Source organism: Crocuta crocuta, unplaced genomic scaffold (genome assembly GCF_008692635.1).
Source record: "Crocuta crocuta isolate KB4526 unplaced genomic scaffold, BGI_CrCroc_1.0 scaffold431, whole genome shotgun sequence".
Taxonomy (NCBI): domain Eukaryota; kingdom Metazoa; phylum Chordata; class Mammalia; order Carnivora; family Hyaenidae; genus Crocuta; species Crocuta crocuta.
The window spans coordinates 2,533,053-2,552,862 of record NW_027528859.1 but is presented as its reverse complement, the minus strand read 5'-3'; the positions used below and the strand labels follow the sequence as shown (position 1 = coordinate 2,552,862).

Here is a 19,810-nt window from a genome sequence, read left to right as displayed (position 1 = left end):
CATCCAACTCTTGATTTTGGCTCAAGCCATGATCTCAGGGTTATGAGACAGAGCCCCCCATCGGGCTCTGTGCTGAGCATGGAGCCTGCTTAAGATTCTCTCTCTCCCTCTTCTTCTGCCTCTCCCTCCAACTCCCCTTTAAAAAAGTCAGATAGGAAAAGGGTCATGAAGACAAAAAACAGGGTAAGGAGTTGGGAGTGATGGAGGGGCTCTTTAAAACAATGAATAGGTAAAGTCTTTCTGAGCCAGTAGCATTTGAGCAGACACCTAAATTAGGGGGTAAACCCTGCAAACATTTAAGGTAAATTATGCCTGAAAAGCACCAGCTACAACCAAAATCAACCAAACTGTGTGCTAGACTTCAATTATAAACAATTTGTCTTTTTTTGTCCTCTAATTTTAGCCTGTCCAAATTCTGTTCCTTAGACGAAGTAACAACCTGGAAAGCCCCATTTTAATAAACAGAAGAAATACAAAATATAAAAATCACTCCTGTGGCCAAATCTTGTCCAAACAGACATACTACCAGTCCCATTCAAGCCACCATAATTTCTTTTTTTTTTTTTTTAATTTTTTTAACGTTGATTTCTTTTTTGAGAGAGAGACAGAGTGCAAGCAGGGAAGGGGCAGACAGTGTGGAAGACACAGAATCTGAAGCAGGTTCCAGTCTCCGAGCTGTCAGCACAGAGCCCGATGCACGGCTTGAACTCACGAACTATGAGATCATGACTTGAGTTGAAGTCCAACGCTTAATCTGAGCCACACAGGTGCCCCAAGCCACCATCATTTCTTGACTGAATTACTGCAGTAGCCAAACTGCCCTCCACCGCAGAAAGGTTACTAAACAGTAGTCCAAAGGCTTCTCAACATACTCTAACAAAGTCCAAAGTCCCTCGGAAGCCCCTCTCACCGCCTCTCATCTCATCTACTATAATCCCTTTGATCACTCCTCTGATTGTACTGTTTGTTCATTCCAGAATGGATCACCAGCACCAAGAAAGCAAGGGTTTTCCTTTGTACACTTATGCATCATTGGCATGTAGAACACTGCCTGGCCTACAGGAGATGCTAACTATCAGTAAACACAATTTATTTGTTGAACGAAATAAAACAGTGATTGGGTAGCCAGGGAAGGCTTCTCTAAGGACCTGATATTTGAGCTGAGACCTAAATAACAAGGACCATCATGCAGATTTAGGAACAGAGATCTTCAGGCAAAGGAAACAGTATAAATTCCTAAAGTGGGAACAAGCTTGTCTTATTAGAGAAACAGGAAAAAAGTCAGAATGGATGGAGTATAGTGATTAGAGAGCACAACTCTGTAGGTCCGGGTATAGAGTTTGCAATGCAAAGTAACTGGAGAGTTGTAAACAAAGGAGTAACGTGGTCTGATTCTGGATGTGTCTTCAAAGTAGAGGTGGCAAGGTTTACAGACAGACTTGTTACGTAGGAAGTGAAAGAAAAGGAGGACCCAAGAATGACTCCTACCTACATTTTTGAATTAAGCAATCAGATGGAAGGTGCCATTCATTGAAATGGTTAACCCAGAGGCATGGGTTAGGACCTAAGAGTGAAATATGGCAGTCAGATAGATGAGTAGGTGCGGTACTCATCGGAGACGTCAGGGCAGGGGATACATACACGTATATGGGTACACAATAACCACTGAAGAAATGACTGGAGCAATCACCTGTTCCTTCCTAAAAGACAACCGAGAAGGGCGAGGGGTAAGATGACCGCCCGAGGGTAACCCCGCGGCAGAAGGGCTCGGGCTCTGACAGGTCTTCCAGTCCCAGGGACCGCAAGCGCGGCGCCGCCCCCCACCCGGCCCCACCCTGCGCGCCGGGCCAGGCCAATCGCTTCGCCCAGCTTTCCCGACGAGGCAAAGGCCCGGAAGTGGGAGAAAAGAGAGCACGCACCCGCCAGTCCTAGTTCTTTCTTAGATCTTTCTTTATAGAACCGTCTCCGCCTAGGAATCGTCACTGCGCACCGTCCCAAAAACCTTCACGAGCCCCCCTCCTAGAGTTTACGGAGGAAGGCACACTGGAGACCTGCCCTCGCCCCGGAAGTCTTCGAGGCTGTTAGCGAAAGGGCCGCCGGGAAGAAAGACTGCGAGGCTCCAGGGAGGGTCTGAAGTTAAGGCGGGGATTCCAGGGTGTGTTGTGGACCGGCCGCCGCTAGGCTTGGCTCACGGCCGGTGGTGGCCTCAAGCTGGCTAAAGAGGCGGTGCTTTCTGCGTGGCCCCGGAAGGACTTCTAGCGAAAGGCGGGAGAAGGAAGCCGCCGAGAGGCGGAGGAAGCTCGAGGGGGCGGTTGCGTGCAGACCGGACGCCTTCGGCCTGGTGCGGTCCCAGACACCCGCTCTCTAACACCCGAGCCAGCCAGGCCCACTCCGCAGCCTCTCCTGCCTGCGCTTCCGGGACCCGTCTCGAGCGAGTGCGCCTGCGCACCGGCCTCTGCGCGCGCCTCCTTGCAGTCCTCACACCGGCCGGCGGTCGGACAGTTCCTGCCGCTCTTCCCGCCCGGCTTCTCGGTTAAGCAGCGCCTTGGCGTGCGGCATGTCGCGGCGGCGGCACAGCGACGAGAACGACGGTGAGTGCCCTCGGCCGGGCCGCCGAGGCCGCGCCCTGGCGGGAGCCGAGGTCCCGGTGGCTCGAGGGAAGGGACGGGAAGCCCTCCCCCACCCCACCCCGGGAGCGTTCGCGGAGCCACGGAGCGAAGGAGGGTGGCACAGCGGGAATGTGGCCGGGCGACTTCTGGAAAGCCCCTGCTGCCCTCCGCCCCAACTCCTTTAGTCGTCGGCCTGGTGGACCTCTCCAGTGTCTAAGGACTCTTCACGATTTGGTCCTTAGTACCGTCGAGTAGGGATGTACACCTGGGTCGGTGCGGCCGTCTCTTGGGCACAATGACCGGGAGGGACCCCTAGTCTCAGTGACTCGTTTTGACCCTCAAACTGCACCTGTAAAGGGCCCTCAGAAGGGAAGGAACAAAGCGGTGAGTGGGAGATCTGATGAGTCGCAGTCTGAGCTCTGCTGTACGGGTCATGCGTTGGTTTGCCTTCTTTCAAACGGCAGGGAAAGAAAGCTCTGTCTCATCCGTACTCACGAGGTCACCAGTAAACAGATGCACGTCGTTACGTTAGATTTTGAGCTGGCTGCAAGGGTATTTCCCTCATGAAAGAGGAGTGCTGGAAAACTCCCCGGAGAGCTCTCAGAGGCGTAGATCAGTGGCTGGCTGTTCCATTTGGATGGTTGCGATCCTGGGGATCCTGGCATTGCCACCATAAAAACCAAGGGTAATCTTGCTAGTTAAAAACAGGGAAAGGTGCTTACCTTACAGAAATCCGCCAAGAGCACACATCCACCAAGAAAGAAACTAAGGAATTCTCTTACTATGTACTCCTGTATTGCTGTTTAAAAAGAGTGTGGCGTGTTGATTAAATCAGAGGATTTAAGTTCAAAGCTAGACCACCATTATTTCATAATCTTGCCCAGGTTTTATTGTCTCTATAAACCTTAGTCTGTAAAAAGAAGTGTGTTGGGTACCTCTTCTGAGTTTGTGAGAGTTAAATGAGGTAATACATGTAACAAATACCACATGATTTATCATCTGTTAATGCTTAGGAGGTGACAAGTATTGGCAGATGTCAACAATGTAAGAAAAAAATAGAGAAGAAATTTTTAAATTAATTTTCTTCACTAACATTTTCCTCGCCTTGAATCTTGGGGCCTTTGGGAGTAGGAGCAGAATCACATATGTTCAGTTTCATTTAAAAAAATTCTTTTAGGGGCGCCTGGGTGGCTTAGTCGGTTAAGCATCCGACTTTCGCTTAAGTCATGATCTCGCGGTTCATGGGTTCGAGCCCCGCGTCGGGCTCTGTGCTGACTGCCAGCTCAGAGCCTGGAGCCTGTTTCAGTCTGTGACTCCTCTCTCTCTGACCCTCCCCTGCTCACACTGTCTCTCTCTCTCTCCTAGAAATAAATAAAACATTAAAAAAATTTAAAAAAAAAAATTCTTTTAAATGTTTGTTTATTGTTTTGAAGGAGAGGGAGAGAGCATGAGCAGGGGAGGAGTGGAGAGACAGGGAGACACAGAATCTGAAACAGACTCCGAGCTCTGAGGTGTCAGCACAGAGCCCGACGCAGGGCTCAAACTCAGGAACTGTGAGATCCTGACCTGAGCCAAAGTCGGATGATTACCTGACTCAGCCCCCCAGGCGCCCCTCATGTTTTTAGTTTTAACAATGAAACATCAGACTTCTGCTAAGGAATAGTTTGAGAGGATGTTCTAATCTGGCCTTATCTGACACCTAAGGGCCCCGAGTGTTAGTGTGACAAACACGGGGAGACAGCCTGCGGTGGCTAGACACCAGTGCAAGCAAGTCGGCGGTTGTCTTCACTACACAGGTGTTACTCTGTTGCGTGCTTAGATTTTTGTTGTTGTTGTTGAATACATGAGGCTTTTTGCATAACGCACGTACTGGGCGCAGAAAATACAGCTTCCCTATGCTTTGAATTTGATTAATCAGAAACTAATGCCTGAACTGCTCGCTTGGGATTCAGGGAAATTGAGTCTTTTAAAGTTTTTCCCATTTTCTTTGCTTTCCTCATACTTTCTGTTCTCCACTCTTCTCACTTCTCACCTTAAAGGGAGAGAAAATGTTTCCAGAGGGCAACCTGGAGAATTGAATGTGAATATGTAGAAAAACAACTTTTGCTTTTATTACTTTTTTTTAATTTTTTAATGTTTTATTTCTGAGAGAGAGAGAGAGAGAGCAGGGGAGGGTCATAGAGAGAGGGAGACACAGAATCCAAAGCAGACTCCAGGATCTGAGCTAGCTGCAGCACAGAGCCCAATGCAGGGCTCAAACCCACGAACCCTGAGATCATGACCTGAGCCGAAGTTGGAAGCTCAACCGACTGAGCCACCCAGGTGCCCCTGCTTTTGTTATTGTGATGGTGGCATAACTTTCTTGGGAGTTAGTTTCTTTTAATACCAGGCAGCCAGTAAATCATGGTCCATTTGGGTCTTGGTGCAGAAACCATAGAATGAATAACAGAAAGAAGTAAAATAAGGAGTAAATTAAAGTTTACTATGGTGCATTATTTAGTAGTAGAGGGGCAGTTCATAGTTCCTCTTAGATACTATACCGAATCTGGAACTTTTATGAATTGCCACAACTTGGGTAACAGTCAGCTACGGTTTACCCTAAACAGTGATCTGAATTTCCTAGTTAATCATCTACTGATTTCTTTAAGATATGAACTAGTAGATACTTAAATGTTAGAGAAGACTATTTTAAAACAGGCTGAATTATAATAGTCCTAATTAAGCAGATACATCAGCATTTCTGGATTATTGTCAGCTCTTATCAGTCACTGACTGCTGTGACTTTTCATGTGCTTCGCAAGATATAATCATTTATTCAACAAAAATTAACCAGTGCCAAGCACTGTCCTAACTACTGGCATACAGTAGTGGACAACATAAAGATGAAGCCTCCTTTGACAGACAGAACACAGTCAGATAAAACAGTGTATCAAATGGTGACAAGTGTTATGGAGAAAAAAGCAGGTAAAGGGGGTGGAGACTGTTGTTGGAGTGGAGTTGCTGTTTTATGTAGGTTGATCAGAGAGGGCCTCACTGAGAATGGCATCTGATCTGAAGACTTGCAGGAAGTAAGGGAGCAAACCAGACTGCTGTATGGGGAAAAGCAGTGGTCTAAGAAAAGGGAACTGAATGCAGAGGACTTAAGGCTGGAGCATTCCTGTCATGTTCGCAGAAAGCAAGGAGGCCAGTGGTGCTGGAGCAGTTGGCCAGGGTGAGGAGGGGCTTAGGGGGGAGTTGTAGGAGCTAAGATACCTAAGATAGGTAGCAGAGGATCAGCTCATAAAGGGCAGTTTAAAATTGTATCTCTGAGGCTCAGTCAGTTAAGGGTCCGACTTTGGCTCAGGTCATGATCTCACAGTTCGTGTGTTTGAGCCCCGCATCAGGCTCTGTGCTGAACGTTTGCTCAGAGCCTGGAGCCTGCTTCAGATTCTGTGTCTCCTCTCTCTGCCTCTCCTCCATTCGTGCTTTGTCTCACTCTGTCTCTCAAAAATAAATGTTAAAAAAAAATTTTTTTAATAAAATTGTATCTCTTTGTTGAGGCCAGAGCTTCAGGATCCAGGGAAATAAGAGACTATACCAATGAAGTTCAGCTGGAGTTCAGTTAATAGAGAAGGAAAGGAAGTCTTAAATGGAAAATTAATGTGTGTGGAGACTGGTCCACTGCAAAATCTAACTCATTTCTTAGAATCTCTAAGAATGTCTCTGAAGCCTTTCAGTTATTACAGGATATGCCTGTAATAGCTGTTCAGTTCATTGTTTATTTTATTCTTCTAAGAAAGTATTTATATTATCCATAATCTTTGCCAAAAGCCCATATTAACTCCCTATTAAGCTACTTAGAATTCGGTCCTTGTCTTTTAGACCGTGACTGCTTTTTTAACTTCACTATAGAAAAAATGTAATTAGAAGTGAAGGGATTTGTTACTCCAAGGAAGAGTGTAGTTTGTTACAGGCATGGTGGTCACCCCTGCTTTAAGCCTGCAAGATCAAGCAATGTACTTTTTTCCCTTTTACCTTGTTGGTTTTGCTACTTTGTCTTTTGCGGGGTTGGTCTTTGTTTTCCATCTTGTGGTTTTTATAGTAAGTAAAGATACGAGATGAGTATAGTGTATCCTTATAAAGTTAGGATCACCTTACAGGGGAAAAAAATATTGTTGTATGAAGATCCTTTTAAATGGGTTGGGTTTTTATTTATTTTTAGCGTGTGTTTGTTTGTTTCTTTGTTTATTGAAGGAGAGAGAGACAGAGCATGACCCTGGGAGGGGCAGAGAGAAAGGGAGACAGAATCTGAAATGGACTCTGGGCTCTGAGCTGTTAGCACAGAGCCCAATGTGAGGCTAGAACTCAGGAGCCCTGAGATCATAACCTGAGCTGAAGTCAGTTGCTTAAGTGACTGAGCCATCCAGGTGCCCCTCATATGGGTTTTAATAAAGACCCACTTCTCCCTTCTGTACTAGCCAAGGCTGTCAGGGTGAAGTGGCAATACGTAACTTGAATCTATATTGTAAAAACTTCTACATTTAATATAAAATGTATTCTTGCTCTGAGAGCTACCTTGGATATGTTTTCTTGAGCGTATGTGAGAACATTAAGCTAATTCCTCACATTTTATCCCTAATGAAGTGCTTTATTCTGTGTACCCAGGTTATCTTCTAAGTTAATATCCTGTTACTGTCTATGAGTTCACCTGTGTCTATAGTTTTACCACCCCCACCTTCAAATCCTCTCGTATCTCAGGTGAGAGTGGGGCATATCTTCTTAATATGTTCTGCCTCTTCTATTCTCTAAACAAAACTTGTCCTTTGATATAGTCAAAATGGGAAGAGAGAAACTAAGAGTTGCAGTTCAGGGAGGACTATGTACTTGTACTTTCTAGTTTTTCTTCAGAAATCCCATCTTCTCGTCCTACAGCATTATTTTTTCCTTTTTTAAGGTTACAAGAGGGTCTGGGAGGGTTGCTTTAAAGACTGGGGTATTATTCCAAATTAATTTGGGAACAGGCTAGCTGGGTAGTTAATTTAGGGAGGATATGGAGGGTGGGATGTGAGATAAAAAGCTGGCAGAGTAGATGGGCTAGAAGGAAGGAAATGGTAGTTAAAAGTTTGAAAAAATAATCATAAAAACCAAAAAGGTGCTCTTATTCAGCTAGTTTCAGCATCTGCATTTCCCCAACCTTACCAGAAATCTGGTCTTGAAGGATACTATTAGTATATCCTACTTTGTAGAACAGAGTTGCTCAATATCAGCACTATTGACGTTTCAGGCTGGATTAGTCTTTGCTGTTGGGAGTTGTCCTGTGCAGTGTAATATGTTTAGCAGAATCCCTGGCTTCTACCCACTGAATGCCAGGAGCACTCCCCCAGTTGTGACAACTAAAAATGTCTCCAGAGATTTCCACGTGGTCCCGAGCAGAGGCAAAATCTCACCCAGTTAAGAACCACTGCTCTAGAAGAAGGCTATTTTAACATCCTGGCTGACAGCTTATATAAACATTGCCTTGAATATGCAGTTTTTTCAGTGAATAAATCCTGGAAACAGAAGACCTTTTTTTGTGAAAGTTGGTGTAGAAGCTTTATAGATCCTGTGCCTCCTTGAGAATCAAGGTCGCGGATTCCATTGTCACACATGTCCACTTTACATGGGCGGATATTTCTGGATATCTTAGCTGTCACACAGCATGTGTGTTATTTTTTTATGACAGTATCCTCTCAAAACTATATTTGTTATTTAAGCCAGATCATAATGATAAATAAGAAGTCGGGGTCAAGCACCTGGTGATTTACCCTGTGGCCTTTTATAATACTTCCCATCAGGTCCTATCTGAATAGTAATAGAATGGTTTTATTCAGCTTGAGTTCAAGTGGTACTTGAAGATCATTTCAGTCATTGGAGACACTTTTAACACCAAGTTTAGAATAGCCAGGAACGGTGTTTTATGAGAATCACTATATATTTCAAGCCAGATGTTATAGTGGCAGGTGAGTGATTATGAAGTCTGTAAAAATGGTTCAGTTCCTTTGGCTCCACAGGTCTGGAGAAGATTGAAGTCCTATTTAACTTACTCCTGGGTAACCTATATCCAGATTTTCATTATTAATGCAGATCCCCAGCCCTGTTACAGACCATTGCTTCCTTGCCCACATGCTGTCCTGATAATCTAATTGGCAGAAGTCAAAATTGAATTATGTTGGGAGGCTGGCCAGTGTTGTGTTTACCAACATCGTGTTCTGCACTTAACACTGGTAACTTCAGATTTTTAAGCCATAGATTATTCCACAAAAGGATACGAGGTATGTGTATTAAGGTTTTAAGCAGAATGGTAAGAGATTATTAACAGCAAGAGTCTAAACAATAAAGAGTCCAGTACCTAAGGTTAATTTGTAGTTTGTTCACCTTGAGTTCTGCAGCAACCCAAAGGACAGATAGGTGATCGGTAATGATTTCAATGTGGTAGATCTTTTTTTTTTTTTTTTTTTAAGATTCTGTGAATGATACCGTTTTTGAACATAATAGACCAGTAGTTAAAGTAGGGAATCATAAAACATATACTTTCCCTCACCAGTTATTTGATACAGTGCCCACGACTAAAGTATATATTGTAATTCCCATTACTTGGACTCTACCCTACTGCTGCATGTTCTACAGTACCAAAGCTATTATTAATTAAAGAGTTGAAAGCTCAAACACTTGTAAAACTAGTGAGGAATCCTAATGTCTTAGGCTCCCTTTTCTATCTTTTGACATTTTCCTTTATTTCCCCCCAAGTCGAGTCTTTCCAAACCATTCAACCTGGTTTTCATTTTTAGAATAATGAGTACTACTGGCACTAAGAGGCTTTAAGACCAAGCAGCTGAAGATTAGTTCAGTTTAAAGAATGGGAGTAGCAGTACATGAATGGTCCAGAGAGTATTCTAACTACCGGTGGTTAGGACCTGGTAGGCACCGCTTCTGCCTGTCACAGAAGTGGATGGGACTGCTGCATTGCATAGCTCCATGGGGCACTGTTCACACAAAATTAAACATAACTCATGCCTCTTGGAGTTATTATATTGTCTCTGGGTGTGGAGATCTTTGGTGACTCTAGCCCAGTCTGAAATGTAGTAGGTCAGTTAAGATCTTCTGTGTGTAAAAAGTAGGGTTTCTGGTAGGAAAGAGATTAGAGCAGTTAAAAAGTTAAATTTGTGATACCGGATTCATCACGTCATGTTTCTTTTTTTACACTGTTGAAACAGGGGGACAGCCTCACAAAAGGAGAAAGACCTCTGATGCAAATGAAACTGAAGATCATTTGGAATCTTTAATATGCAAAGTAGGAGAAAAGGTAGGTGCCCCATAGGCACATGCTGTGAGGGGCTTAGGGTTGTAATGGACTTTGCTTGATTGATTTCTGCAGCGGACACTTGGTGATCTGAGTTTTAGGCAATCTGTATCCCAAAATAAATGCATATCAAAACCCGTGGGATACAGATAATTGAGAGTTCAATGTTTTTAGTAATTTTCATAGACTATGAATGTGAATCTTGGAAAATACCTTAAGGAAAAATCCTTTCAATTTATAAATGAAGAACCAAACAAGTCCTGGTTACTTGAGGTAATTTGCTGAGAGTCATATATTAAGTGAATCAGTTACAGAGATAAGAAAGAACCAATAATGTCCTCACATGTCTAATTCTGCTACCTTAGACTGTTTGCTTTTAAATTTTCATTCATTCTCTTTTTATGGATTTCTAAAGAACAGTACTACCCCAATTGATTTATACTAAACCTGTCATAGTGCCTTATACAGATAAGACTTTAACTTTTTTTATGATCACTTAGAAAATTTTAACTAATTGCTGAGTACCTAACATATTTAATATGCTGTCCTCCACAGAGTGCCTGCTCTCTGGAGAGCAACCTAGAAGGCTTGGCTGGTGTTTTAGAAGCTGACCTTCCTAACTACAAGAGCAAGATCTTAAGGCTTCTTTGTACAGTGTATGTATGCAAAAGATTTATGAATCCAGGTGATAATGTATTATCTACTCTTAAATGCTTTGGGAGTATTCAAAAGATGTGTTTACATTCCATGTATTTCATTAGCTTTCCTTCTAATGGGAAACTTACACAAATGGAATGAAGTTTGGTGAATCTTAGAGATAAAAAGGACTAAAACTGAGCATTTTCCTTAACATTTTGTTTATTGGGACCTTATAATCATTTGACTATTTTTAAGTGAGAAATTAGACACTTTCACATTCAGAGATTTTCTTTTAAGCATATACACTTAAATATATACAATATGTAGAGTTTAATTTGTGTATATATATATTTTTTTAATTTTTTAATGTTTATTTTTTATTATTGAGAGAGACAGAGCAGAATGTGGGAGGGGCAGAGAGAGAGGGAGACACAGAATCCGAAGCAGGCTTCAGGCCCCGAGCTGTAAGCACAGAGCCCGATGCGAGGCTCTAACCCACACTCCACAAGATCAGGACCTGAGCCAAAGTCAGATACTTAACTGACTGAGCCACCCAGGCACCCCGGTATTTTTAACCAGTGGTACTAAATAAATTCAGAAACTGGTCACTTGAATGATAGTCCTTCTAGGAAGACCGAAGAAGCTTTTGAAGCTATTAATGGACATACTCTTTCTTTGACTTAGGTTAGCAAGAACAAATATTATTTTATCTGTGAGTAAATTGAAATAGGAAAAGGCTCATATGGAATCATGAAACAGTCTCTGCCAGTGGTGGAATTAATCTAGATTTTCTCATCTCTCAAATAGACCTTGATCACTATGAATTATATACTCTGCAAAGAAGTAGTTATGACTTTTAGATAAAATGGGTCTTTGTACTGTACATGAAGTTATAAATTATGAGATATTTTAAATTTTCAAATATGAAGATGATTTATAAGTTACTATTTCAAATGTTCTAATTAAATAATGCTGACAGCTCATTTTTGAAATTTAAAAATGTGCATGCAAATCAAAGTTACCAGCGGATTTCATTTTAACCTCATAAAGAACAAATAATTTGGGTTATAGTTTTTAAAAGAAATCCAGTTCATATTCAGGAAGACCTGTCCTTAGACTAAGAAATGACTAATAACAATTAAAATACCTTCTGTTTTGGAAGCATTTATTAGAATGGAGTAGATTTATGCTTAAACTGTGATGGAAACCATGGTTTGGGGGCTGGAGAGGAAGGTTGCTATCAGTGCAAGTATTTCTTTTTAAACCTAAATTGTCTCTTACACTCTGCTAGGCACCTTGGGAAAACACAAACACAAAATCTGAATGAACATGAGCTCCTGTTTGCTTTTCTTTTTGAGATAATTTCTAAAGCCTATCTAAGTTAGGAAGCAACCTTTGCTTTCTCCAAAGGTTTTTTACTGTAATCCTCTTCCTTGCTTTTCAAATAACTATAATGAAAATTTGCACACTTGGAAGTAAGCAATCTGGGTTGTAAAGAAATTTTACTGTATCCAAGTACCATGTTGACATTCAGCAATTTAACTGATAGGGACTTAGCTGAAAGTGGTTTTAGTTCTGAATTTTTTCTAAGCAACTAGAATAGTGTTTTTGTAAGTAGAATTTTGGTCCTGTGACATTTGGTTAGCTAAGTTTAGAAATGGTGAGTGTTTCATCTCCCCCTTAATGATTCTGCATTAAGGAAATGTGTTTTACCCAGCATTCACCAGATGTTTTACCATGGTAACATTTTCTATAGGATTGCAATAAGAGTCCCCTAAATCCATTGGAAGATAAACTGGTCTAGCATTATTTATATTTATATTAGTTTGATAACTTTATAATTAAAATGTTTTACTTTCTTAATTCTTGGATTAACAAACTAGAGTTGAAATGAAAAATTGCAGGGGCATGTCTGCAACTCCTCTCAATATTTATGTCTTTTCTGAAGTAGTTTTAAAAACACAGCTCAAAGTAATCCTGTTCCAAAGTTAATCAAATGATAAAAGATTTGCATAATATGGAATTGAGCACCTTAACATAATGCTATTGTTTTGGGGTTTTCTTGTACTGGGTTCTCAAATCAGTGCACGTCTGTTACCTGAGAAGCTGACAATTTATACAACATTAGTTGGACTGCTGAATGCCAGGAATTACAACTTCGGTGGAGAGTTTGTAGAAGCTATGATTCGACAACTTAAAGAATCATTGAAAGCAAACAATTACAGTGAAGCTGTATATTTGGTAAGTTACTTTTTTAGTATATTATGACTTAGTGTTGGGATGGACAGGGAGGTGAGCTACAGCCAAGGAATTTATCCTTTCTCCTGAAATACAGTCCCTGCTCACCACAGTAGCTGTTCTTGTGAAAACATTCTCAGTAAAGGTACCACAGAACTCATTTACCAACTCTGGTGACTTCTTTTCACTCTGAATCCTGGTTGACCTTCCTGGAGCCCATGCTGCTTTATGCTCCTTACTTGTCTGGATTTCTGTACCACCTCTTGCTGCCATCAACCGTCTATTCCTCTGTGTCCTTCTACTGGGCCATCTTCCTTTACGCCTTACATTTTGTGTTTCCTGGGATTCTGTCCTCACTTCACTTTCCTTTACACACACCTCTTGAAACATTCTCATTCTTACAGCTGTGTAAACCATCTTTATTTTGGTGACACCACCCTCTTCCTGACAGGTTGATAATCTGTATGTCCTGCTTCAGACTTCAGCCTTTGAGCTCCAGACTTGTGTTCCAAATACTTCCTGGATAGCCCTGAGGCATCTTGCCTGGAAGTCCCTAAATCAATGCATCATTCTGTCTTCAGCCCACACACAGGGTCTGCTGGTCTACTGCATCATGCATCTAGGGACCTGAGCATTAATGTTTGTCTTCCCTTTGCCCCCTCATCCTGTAAGCAGCCCCCAAGGCACATCACTTCTGCCTCCTAAATTTCTGTCTCATCTGTCCCTTTTCCTTTATCTGTAGGGCATCTGGCATAGTTCATGCCTTCCTACTCATACCTTTTATTTATTTATTTATTTATTTTTTAAAGTTAGCTCTGTGCCCAGTGCGGGGCTTGAACTCATAACTCTAAGATCCAGAGTGTCATGCCTTACTAGCTGAGCCAGCCAGGCCCCCCTTCCTCCTCATGTCTTAAACCAGCCTCTTAACTGATCCTTTGAATTTAGATTCTCTGCCTTTTTCACTATATCTTCTGCAGTGTCACCAGAGTGATCTTTCTGTAATTCTTCCCACTCATGTTGCTTATGGAGTACAAACCTCAATTTCTTCCCATTTGCCACAGTGCAAGTCTTAAAAGTCTGTGCACAAGATGGTTCATTGGTTAGGAAAAGTAAATATTTATCTTAAATGGAAACGGAATTAATGCTTTACTAATACATAACACATAGATTGCCAATGGGCCAGTATATATTATACACTTATGTGTAATATTTATGTTCACATTACATGTAGTTATGTTGGAAGCATGTGATCAAGTTCTTTTACCGAGTGTATACCACCCAAAAAGTTAGCCACCAGTCAGACTGTGAGATGAAGTCCAGACTCCATAGCCTGCCCTTTTGTGGTTGCCCCAATCTGTTTCTCTAGCCTTGCCTCCCGCACACCCTCCAGCTGTGTCACTTTTTTTTTTTTAATATTTTTATTTATTTCTAGGAGAGAGAGAGAGAGAGAGAGACAGCGTGAGCAAGGGAGGGTCAGAGAGAGAGGGAGATAGAGACTCTGAAATGGGCTCCAGGCTCTGAGCTGGCAGTCAGCACAGAGCCCGATGCGGGGCTCGAACCCACGAACTGCGAAATCATGACCTAAGCGAAAGTCGGACGCTCAACCGACTAAGCCACCCAGGCGCCCCAAGCTGTGTCAGTCTTACTTACAGAGCACTGAACATTTCTTTTTGAACCCTTCTGCCTCGAAGACTCTTGTTGCTCTCTACTTGAGGCATACTTCAGTCGTCTGTTACAGCTGACTAGATGTTAGTCTAGATAACTAGATGTTACCTCCTCTATGAGGCTTTCCCCTCCCCCTTTTATTACTTTTCCTAGAGCACTTTTTATTTACCTTCTAGTAGAAGAGTCATTCCTTTGGTTTGAGATTAGGCTCATCCCACTAGACTGTGAGCTCCCACATGACAGGGACTTTTAAGAGTGCTTAGCAGTGACACGCAAAGGACACCCAACAAGTACCCGTTTAGAAATTTCCATTTCTATATATAGTCCAGTGCAAATTTCTTCACAGAGAACAGAAAAGATTACAGGTTGAGGTAGCTATAATATTACAGTCTAGGTTCTTAGTATAATATGGAGTGGAAACCTATAAATGCATATTCCTGTGCTTCGTACGGCTTTTGTCACAACTACTCAGCTCTGCCATTGTCACTTGAAAGCAGCATAGACAACACAGAAATGAAAGCGAGTGCTGTGGTCCAATACAAGCTCATTTGTGAGCTTTAATTTCATGTAAGTTGTATGAATCATAAAATATTCTTTTAGACTTTTTCAAACATTTAAATAACGAAAAACTGTTCTTAGTTCATAGGCTGTGCAAACGAAAAACAGACAGCAGGCTATATTTGACCTTGAGGTGTAGCTTTTCAGACCTGTGGTTTCAGTCATCACAAGATTGCTTATTTTTATGATTATACTACATTTAGATTTAATAGAAATTGTTTTCCCTAACAGGTCCGTTTTTTATCTGATCTTGTGAATTGTCATGTCATTGCTGCCCCGTCCATGGTTGCTATGTTTGAAAATTTTGTAAGTGTAACTCAGGAAGAAGATGTACCTCAGGTAAGGAGACCTGAATCTTGTCCGTATAGTACTAGGAATTTTTCACTGATAACCCTTAAGTAATAAAAACTAAAAGATAACAGCAGATTATCACACATTCTTAATATCTAGAAGTTAAGTCTCCTGCCATAGGGATCAGTTCTCATGTCATCTGTATGTTAATTTAAATGACTCTGTCTAATAAAACTGATGTAGAAATGCTCTGATTGAGCCAGGTCTTACCTAAGCCCTTTTATAGCCTCCATAGGATTTCCTTCATAAATAAATACAATACGAATGAATATTAACCACACATTTTAAATTTGCCTTTTTAAAAATTTCTTCAGGTGCGGCGGGATTGGTATGTGTATGCATTTCTGTCATCTTTGCCCTGGGTCGGAAAGGAGTTGTATGAAAAGAAAGATGCAGAGATGGACCGCATCTTTGCCAACACTGAAAGCTATCTTAAGTAAGAGCACAGCTCGTAGTTTTTACTGATATGATGTGTTATATTTTATCTGTTAGTAGTAAGCATGTCAGTTTCATTTCTCAAAAGATAACCTGTAGAGTTCCCTACAGCTTTCTCTAGTAGTCTCATTCCCTTACTGTTGTCATTTACTGAGACCTCAGAATAACCAAATATATTTGCTTACTTTGCTGGTGCAAAGGATTTGGTAACATAGCTCCTTTTAAGCTGCTTTTGTGTATGTAGGCAAAGGCATAAAATAATCTTAACATAGTAGTTCTCAAAATCTTAGTATGCATTAGAATCACCTGTGGTGGTTGTGGTACCTGGGTGGCTCAGTCGGTTAAGTGTCCGACTTCAGCTCAGGTCATGATCTCACGGTTGGTGGGTTCGAGCCCCGTATCGGGCTCTGTGTTGACAGCTAGCTCAGAGCCTGGATCCTGTTTCAGATTCTGTATCTCCCTCTCTCTGCCCCTCCCCTGCTCGCTCTCTCAAAATAAAATTTTTTTAAAAAGCCTCATATCCTCCTGTTACCTGCTTCTTCCATGTGGGTGTAAAAACTTGATTTCTCTTATTAGGTGTAATACCAGCAATTGGTCTTGTTCATAAATTTAGTCTTTATTACCCAGCAGCATGGTGATGGTTTTGTGTCCCCTTAAATTTTTTCAGGATAGTTTTAAGTTTATTTTCTATCTATTAATAGGTAATTGACAGTTATTAAAAAAAAAAACCTAAAGATAAAAATCTGTATTGTCATTATATTAAGCTACTTTAAATTTTTTTTTAATTTTTTAATGTTTTATTTATTTCTGAGAGAGAGAGAGAGACAGCGTGAACAGGGGAGGGTCAGAGAAAGAGGGAGACACAGAATCCAAAACAGGCTCCGGGCTCTGAGCTAGCCGTCAGCACAGAGCCCGACGTGGGGCTCGAACCCACGAACTATGAAATCATAACCTGAGCCGAAGTTGGACGCTTAACCGACTGAGCCACCCAGGCACTCCAAAGCTACTTTTAAAAGATAAGTTTTTTAAATGTTTTTGTATTTTTGAAAGTTGTACTGGCTTTTTTTTTTAATGTAGATGTTTGCTGGGGCACCTGGCTGGCTCAGTCAGTAGAGCTTGCAACCCTTGATCTTGAGGTTGTAAGTTCGAGCCCCACGTTGGGTATAGAGATTACTTTTTTAAAAAAATAAAACCTTAAAAATAAATAAATAAAATATAGATGTTTGCAAAAGAATAAAAGTAAAAGAATATGAATATCCTATCATTTGAATGTATGTCCTTCTCTTACACAAACGGTAGTCCAGTCTACACACTGTTTTCACTTGCTTTTTTTTTTCCACTTACTATAACTTGGATTTGTTGCATAAAAGGGTATAGGTCTACATCCTTTTTAACAGCTGTACAGTATTCCACTCTTAATATACCATAATGTTTCAGTGAACATTCTTATGTATATGTCTTTGTGTACATGTACAAATATATTTGGGAGGGTGAATTCTCAGAATTGGCATTGCTGGGCTGAAGTGCCTTAACGATTTTAATTTTGGTAGATTTAGTCAAATTGCCTTCCACAGAGATTATATTCTTCCATATCTCCTTTAAAGAGATTGTATCAATTAGCCCCTCTGCCAGCAAAGTCTGAAACTTCCTATGTGCCCACATTTTGGCAATTTAATTACATTATCAGAATTTTTCATATCTGATAGGTAAAAATGTTTCACTGCTTTAATTTGCATTTAATTAATCCTAAAACAAGTGAAATCTTTTGTGTTGCTAAACACCTGAGTGTACGTTTTCATTTTTATCTTTAGAAGACGCCAGAAGACTCATGTGCCCATGTTACAGGTGTGGACTGCTGAGAAACCGCATCCGCAGGAAGAGGTAAGTTGATTTGCAGTCTCTTGTGACACAAGCACAGTCAGCTCTGGAGTAGGTTCTTACCTCTGTGACATACTCAGATCCTTCCATTTATATGCCTTAGCTGCTTTTCCACAGCTCCTATCTGGGTCCAGCTCCTCATAGCCCTAGGCATATAGTGGATTTTTAATAAGTGTTAGAATCTAATCAAAGCATTTCCTCTTCTCTGGGATTCCAGATATCATAGAGTTGAGATCTTTTTTATTTAAATTTATTTAAATTATCTTTTTATTGAGAGTGTAAGTGGTAACAGCCTCAGACATGCAGAGTTAAAGTAAGTAAAAACAAAAACTTAGTACCGTTCTTTATAGTGTATTTAGTTGCAAACTAGCTTACTTTTGTATCCTGTATTTTAGAAAGTACTGACATTTGGTTTATTCTAGTCAAAATGTTTTTTCCTGTGAGCTTCAAATATATATATTAATTATTAAAAATTAATCTGTCTTTAGTATTTAGATTTCCTGTGGCCCCAGATTCAGAAATTGAAAAAGGATCGTTGGCAGGAGCGGCACATCCTAAGACCTTATCTTGCCTTTGACAGCATCCTGTGCGAAGCCCTGCAGCACAACCTGCCCCCTTTCACACCGCCGCCTCACACGGAAGATTCGGTGTACCCGATGCCAAGGGTCATCTTCAGAATGTTCGATTACACGGATGACCCCGAGGTGCGTGACCACCAACAGTTCCTGTCAGAGGGCCCGTGTTGCTTTGTACTTGTGGTTTAATCCTGTTGAATTAAGCCTATGATACATGTCGCCCTCGAGTGGTTCATTATCTCAGAGGACCAACAGCAGTGAAGTTAGCAGCTTAACTTAGTGAATGGTATCTCTGCTCGTGCAAGAACCTGGCACGTGTAAATAGAGCAAGAGTGCAGTGTGCGTGTAAGTGTGGGTTTACCCGCCAGACTCGTTCGGGTTTTAGTCCTGCCCTAGTCAGATCCCAGCTGTATGGCTGTGGGTGAGTCAGTTTCCTGGCGGAGTAGTAGATGCTCTGATAAGTTCTATGAGAAATAAATCACTAACATGTAAAATGAATAGGACGGATTGTGACACAAGCTCAGCAGTATTATTATTCTTAATAAGGCTGTTTTTCAAGAAAAATCTCCAGTTTTTGAGATTATCCTTCTCTCTCTAACCCTCACAGCTTATCTTATTATTCTTATTATATAATTGTTCTTTAAATATATCATAAAATATTTTTAACTTAACCTCTAAGATTAGTATAAACTGACTATAGTTTTTAAATATACATATTCTTTATTGTGAAGTCAAATTGTTAACAGCCATTATACTTTAACAATTAAGAAAATGTATAATTTTGACACTGACCTTTGGTATAAAAATTTACATTTAACTATGCTTTATTTTATATATTTGAATGACTGTCTTAACAGCCAAACAGCAAGCACAATGATTGCTTGGTCGGTTCTGGCTCAAGTACCGTACTGTTGCTTAGTACATCCTAGTCAGCAGAGAGCAGGGTTTCTCAGCCTTGGCACAGTTCACATTTGGGACTGGAGAATTCTTTCTGGTGCAGGGTGTCTTGTGAACTGGAGGATGCGTAGCAGCACCCCTGGCCTCTACCAGCAGCATTTAGAGGGTAAATGTCAGGTGTGACAGCCACAATCCAGAGATTGCCAGGTGACCCCTGAAGGCAGAATTGCCCCCAGTTGAGAGCCACTGGCATAAGAACCAGTATTACCACCTGAGGTCACACTTCAGCTTTCTTTCTCTTATTCTCTCTTTTCTGTCTTACCCTAAATTGTTTCTGACCAGTGAAAATTTAGTATGTGTATAATCGATCTCAGAGTAGATCATCAGATACTCAGCTATTTATTCAAAATTATCAGCTTGCTTCTCACTTTGCTATATTTCATAAATAGTGAAATGCTTTTAGTCACCATTATGTGATGGTTTAGTAAGGTTTATCTGATTGGAACTCTAACTTACATTTAAGATGGTAGAATCTTTGTAATTAGGCATTTGGCCATGCAAGGAGAACTGCACCTCAAAATTTGCTTTTCTTTTCTTTTTTTTTTTTTTTTTTTTAATTTTTACCTTTTTTTTGAGTGAGTGTGTGT

The 19,810-nt window shown here is 41.1% G+C and overlaps 2 protein-coding genes across 7 annotated transcripts in view; one reads left to right on the top strand and one right to left on the bottom strand.

Moving 5' to 3' along the window:
• Positions 1–2,079, bottom strand: part of TSTD2 (thiosulfate sulfurtransferase like domain containing 2) — a 38,936-nt gene extending 36,857 nt beyond the window's left edge. For 3 of the 6 annotated variants that reach the window (XM_077756125.1, XM_077756123.1, XM_077756129.1), the window contains exon 1: positions 1,920–2,077. The gene's annotated coding sequence lies outside the window, so the exon portion shown is untranslated. Of the gene's footprint in view, positions 1–1,641; positions 1,701–1,919 lie in introns of those variants that run through there. The other 3 variants (XM_077756124.1, XM_077756127.1, XM_077756126.1) reach the window with 3 other exon arrangements.
• A 234-nt stretch (positions 2,080–2,313) lies between these two features.
• Positions 2,314–19,810, top strand: part of NCBP1 (nuclear cap binding protein subunit 1) — a 37,806-nt gene continuing 20,309 nt past the window's right edge. The window contains exons 1-8 of the mRNA XM_077756136.1: positions 2,314–2,591; positions 9,842–9,930; positions 10,483–10,583; positions 12,651–12,807; positions 15,259–15,366; positions 15,693–15,814; positions 17,625–17,694; positions 18,180–18,395. Of these exons, the coding sequence (XP_077612262.1) occupies positions 2,558–2,591; positions 9,842–9,930; positions 10,483–10,583; positions 12,651–12,807; positions 15,259–15,366; positions 15,693–15,814; positions 17,625–17,694; positions 18,180–18,395 (897 nt within the window). The 5' untranslated portion in view covers positions 2,314–2,557. The remainder of the gene's footprint in view (positions 2,592–9,841; positions 9,931–10,482; positions 10,584–12,650; positions 12,808–15,258; positions 15,367–15,692; positions 15,815–17,624; positions 17,695–18,179; positions 18,396–19,810) is intronic.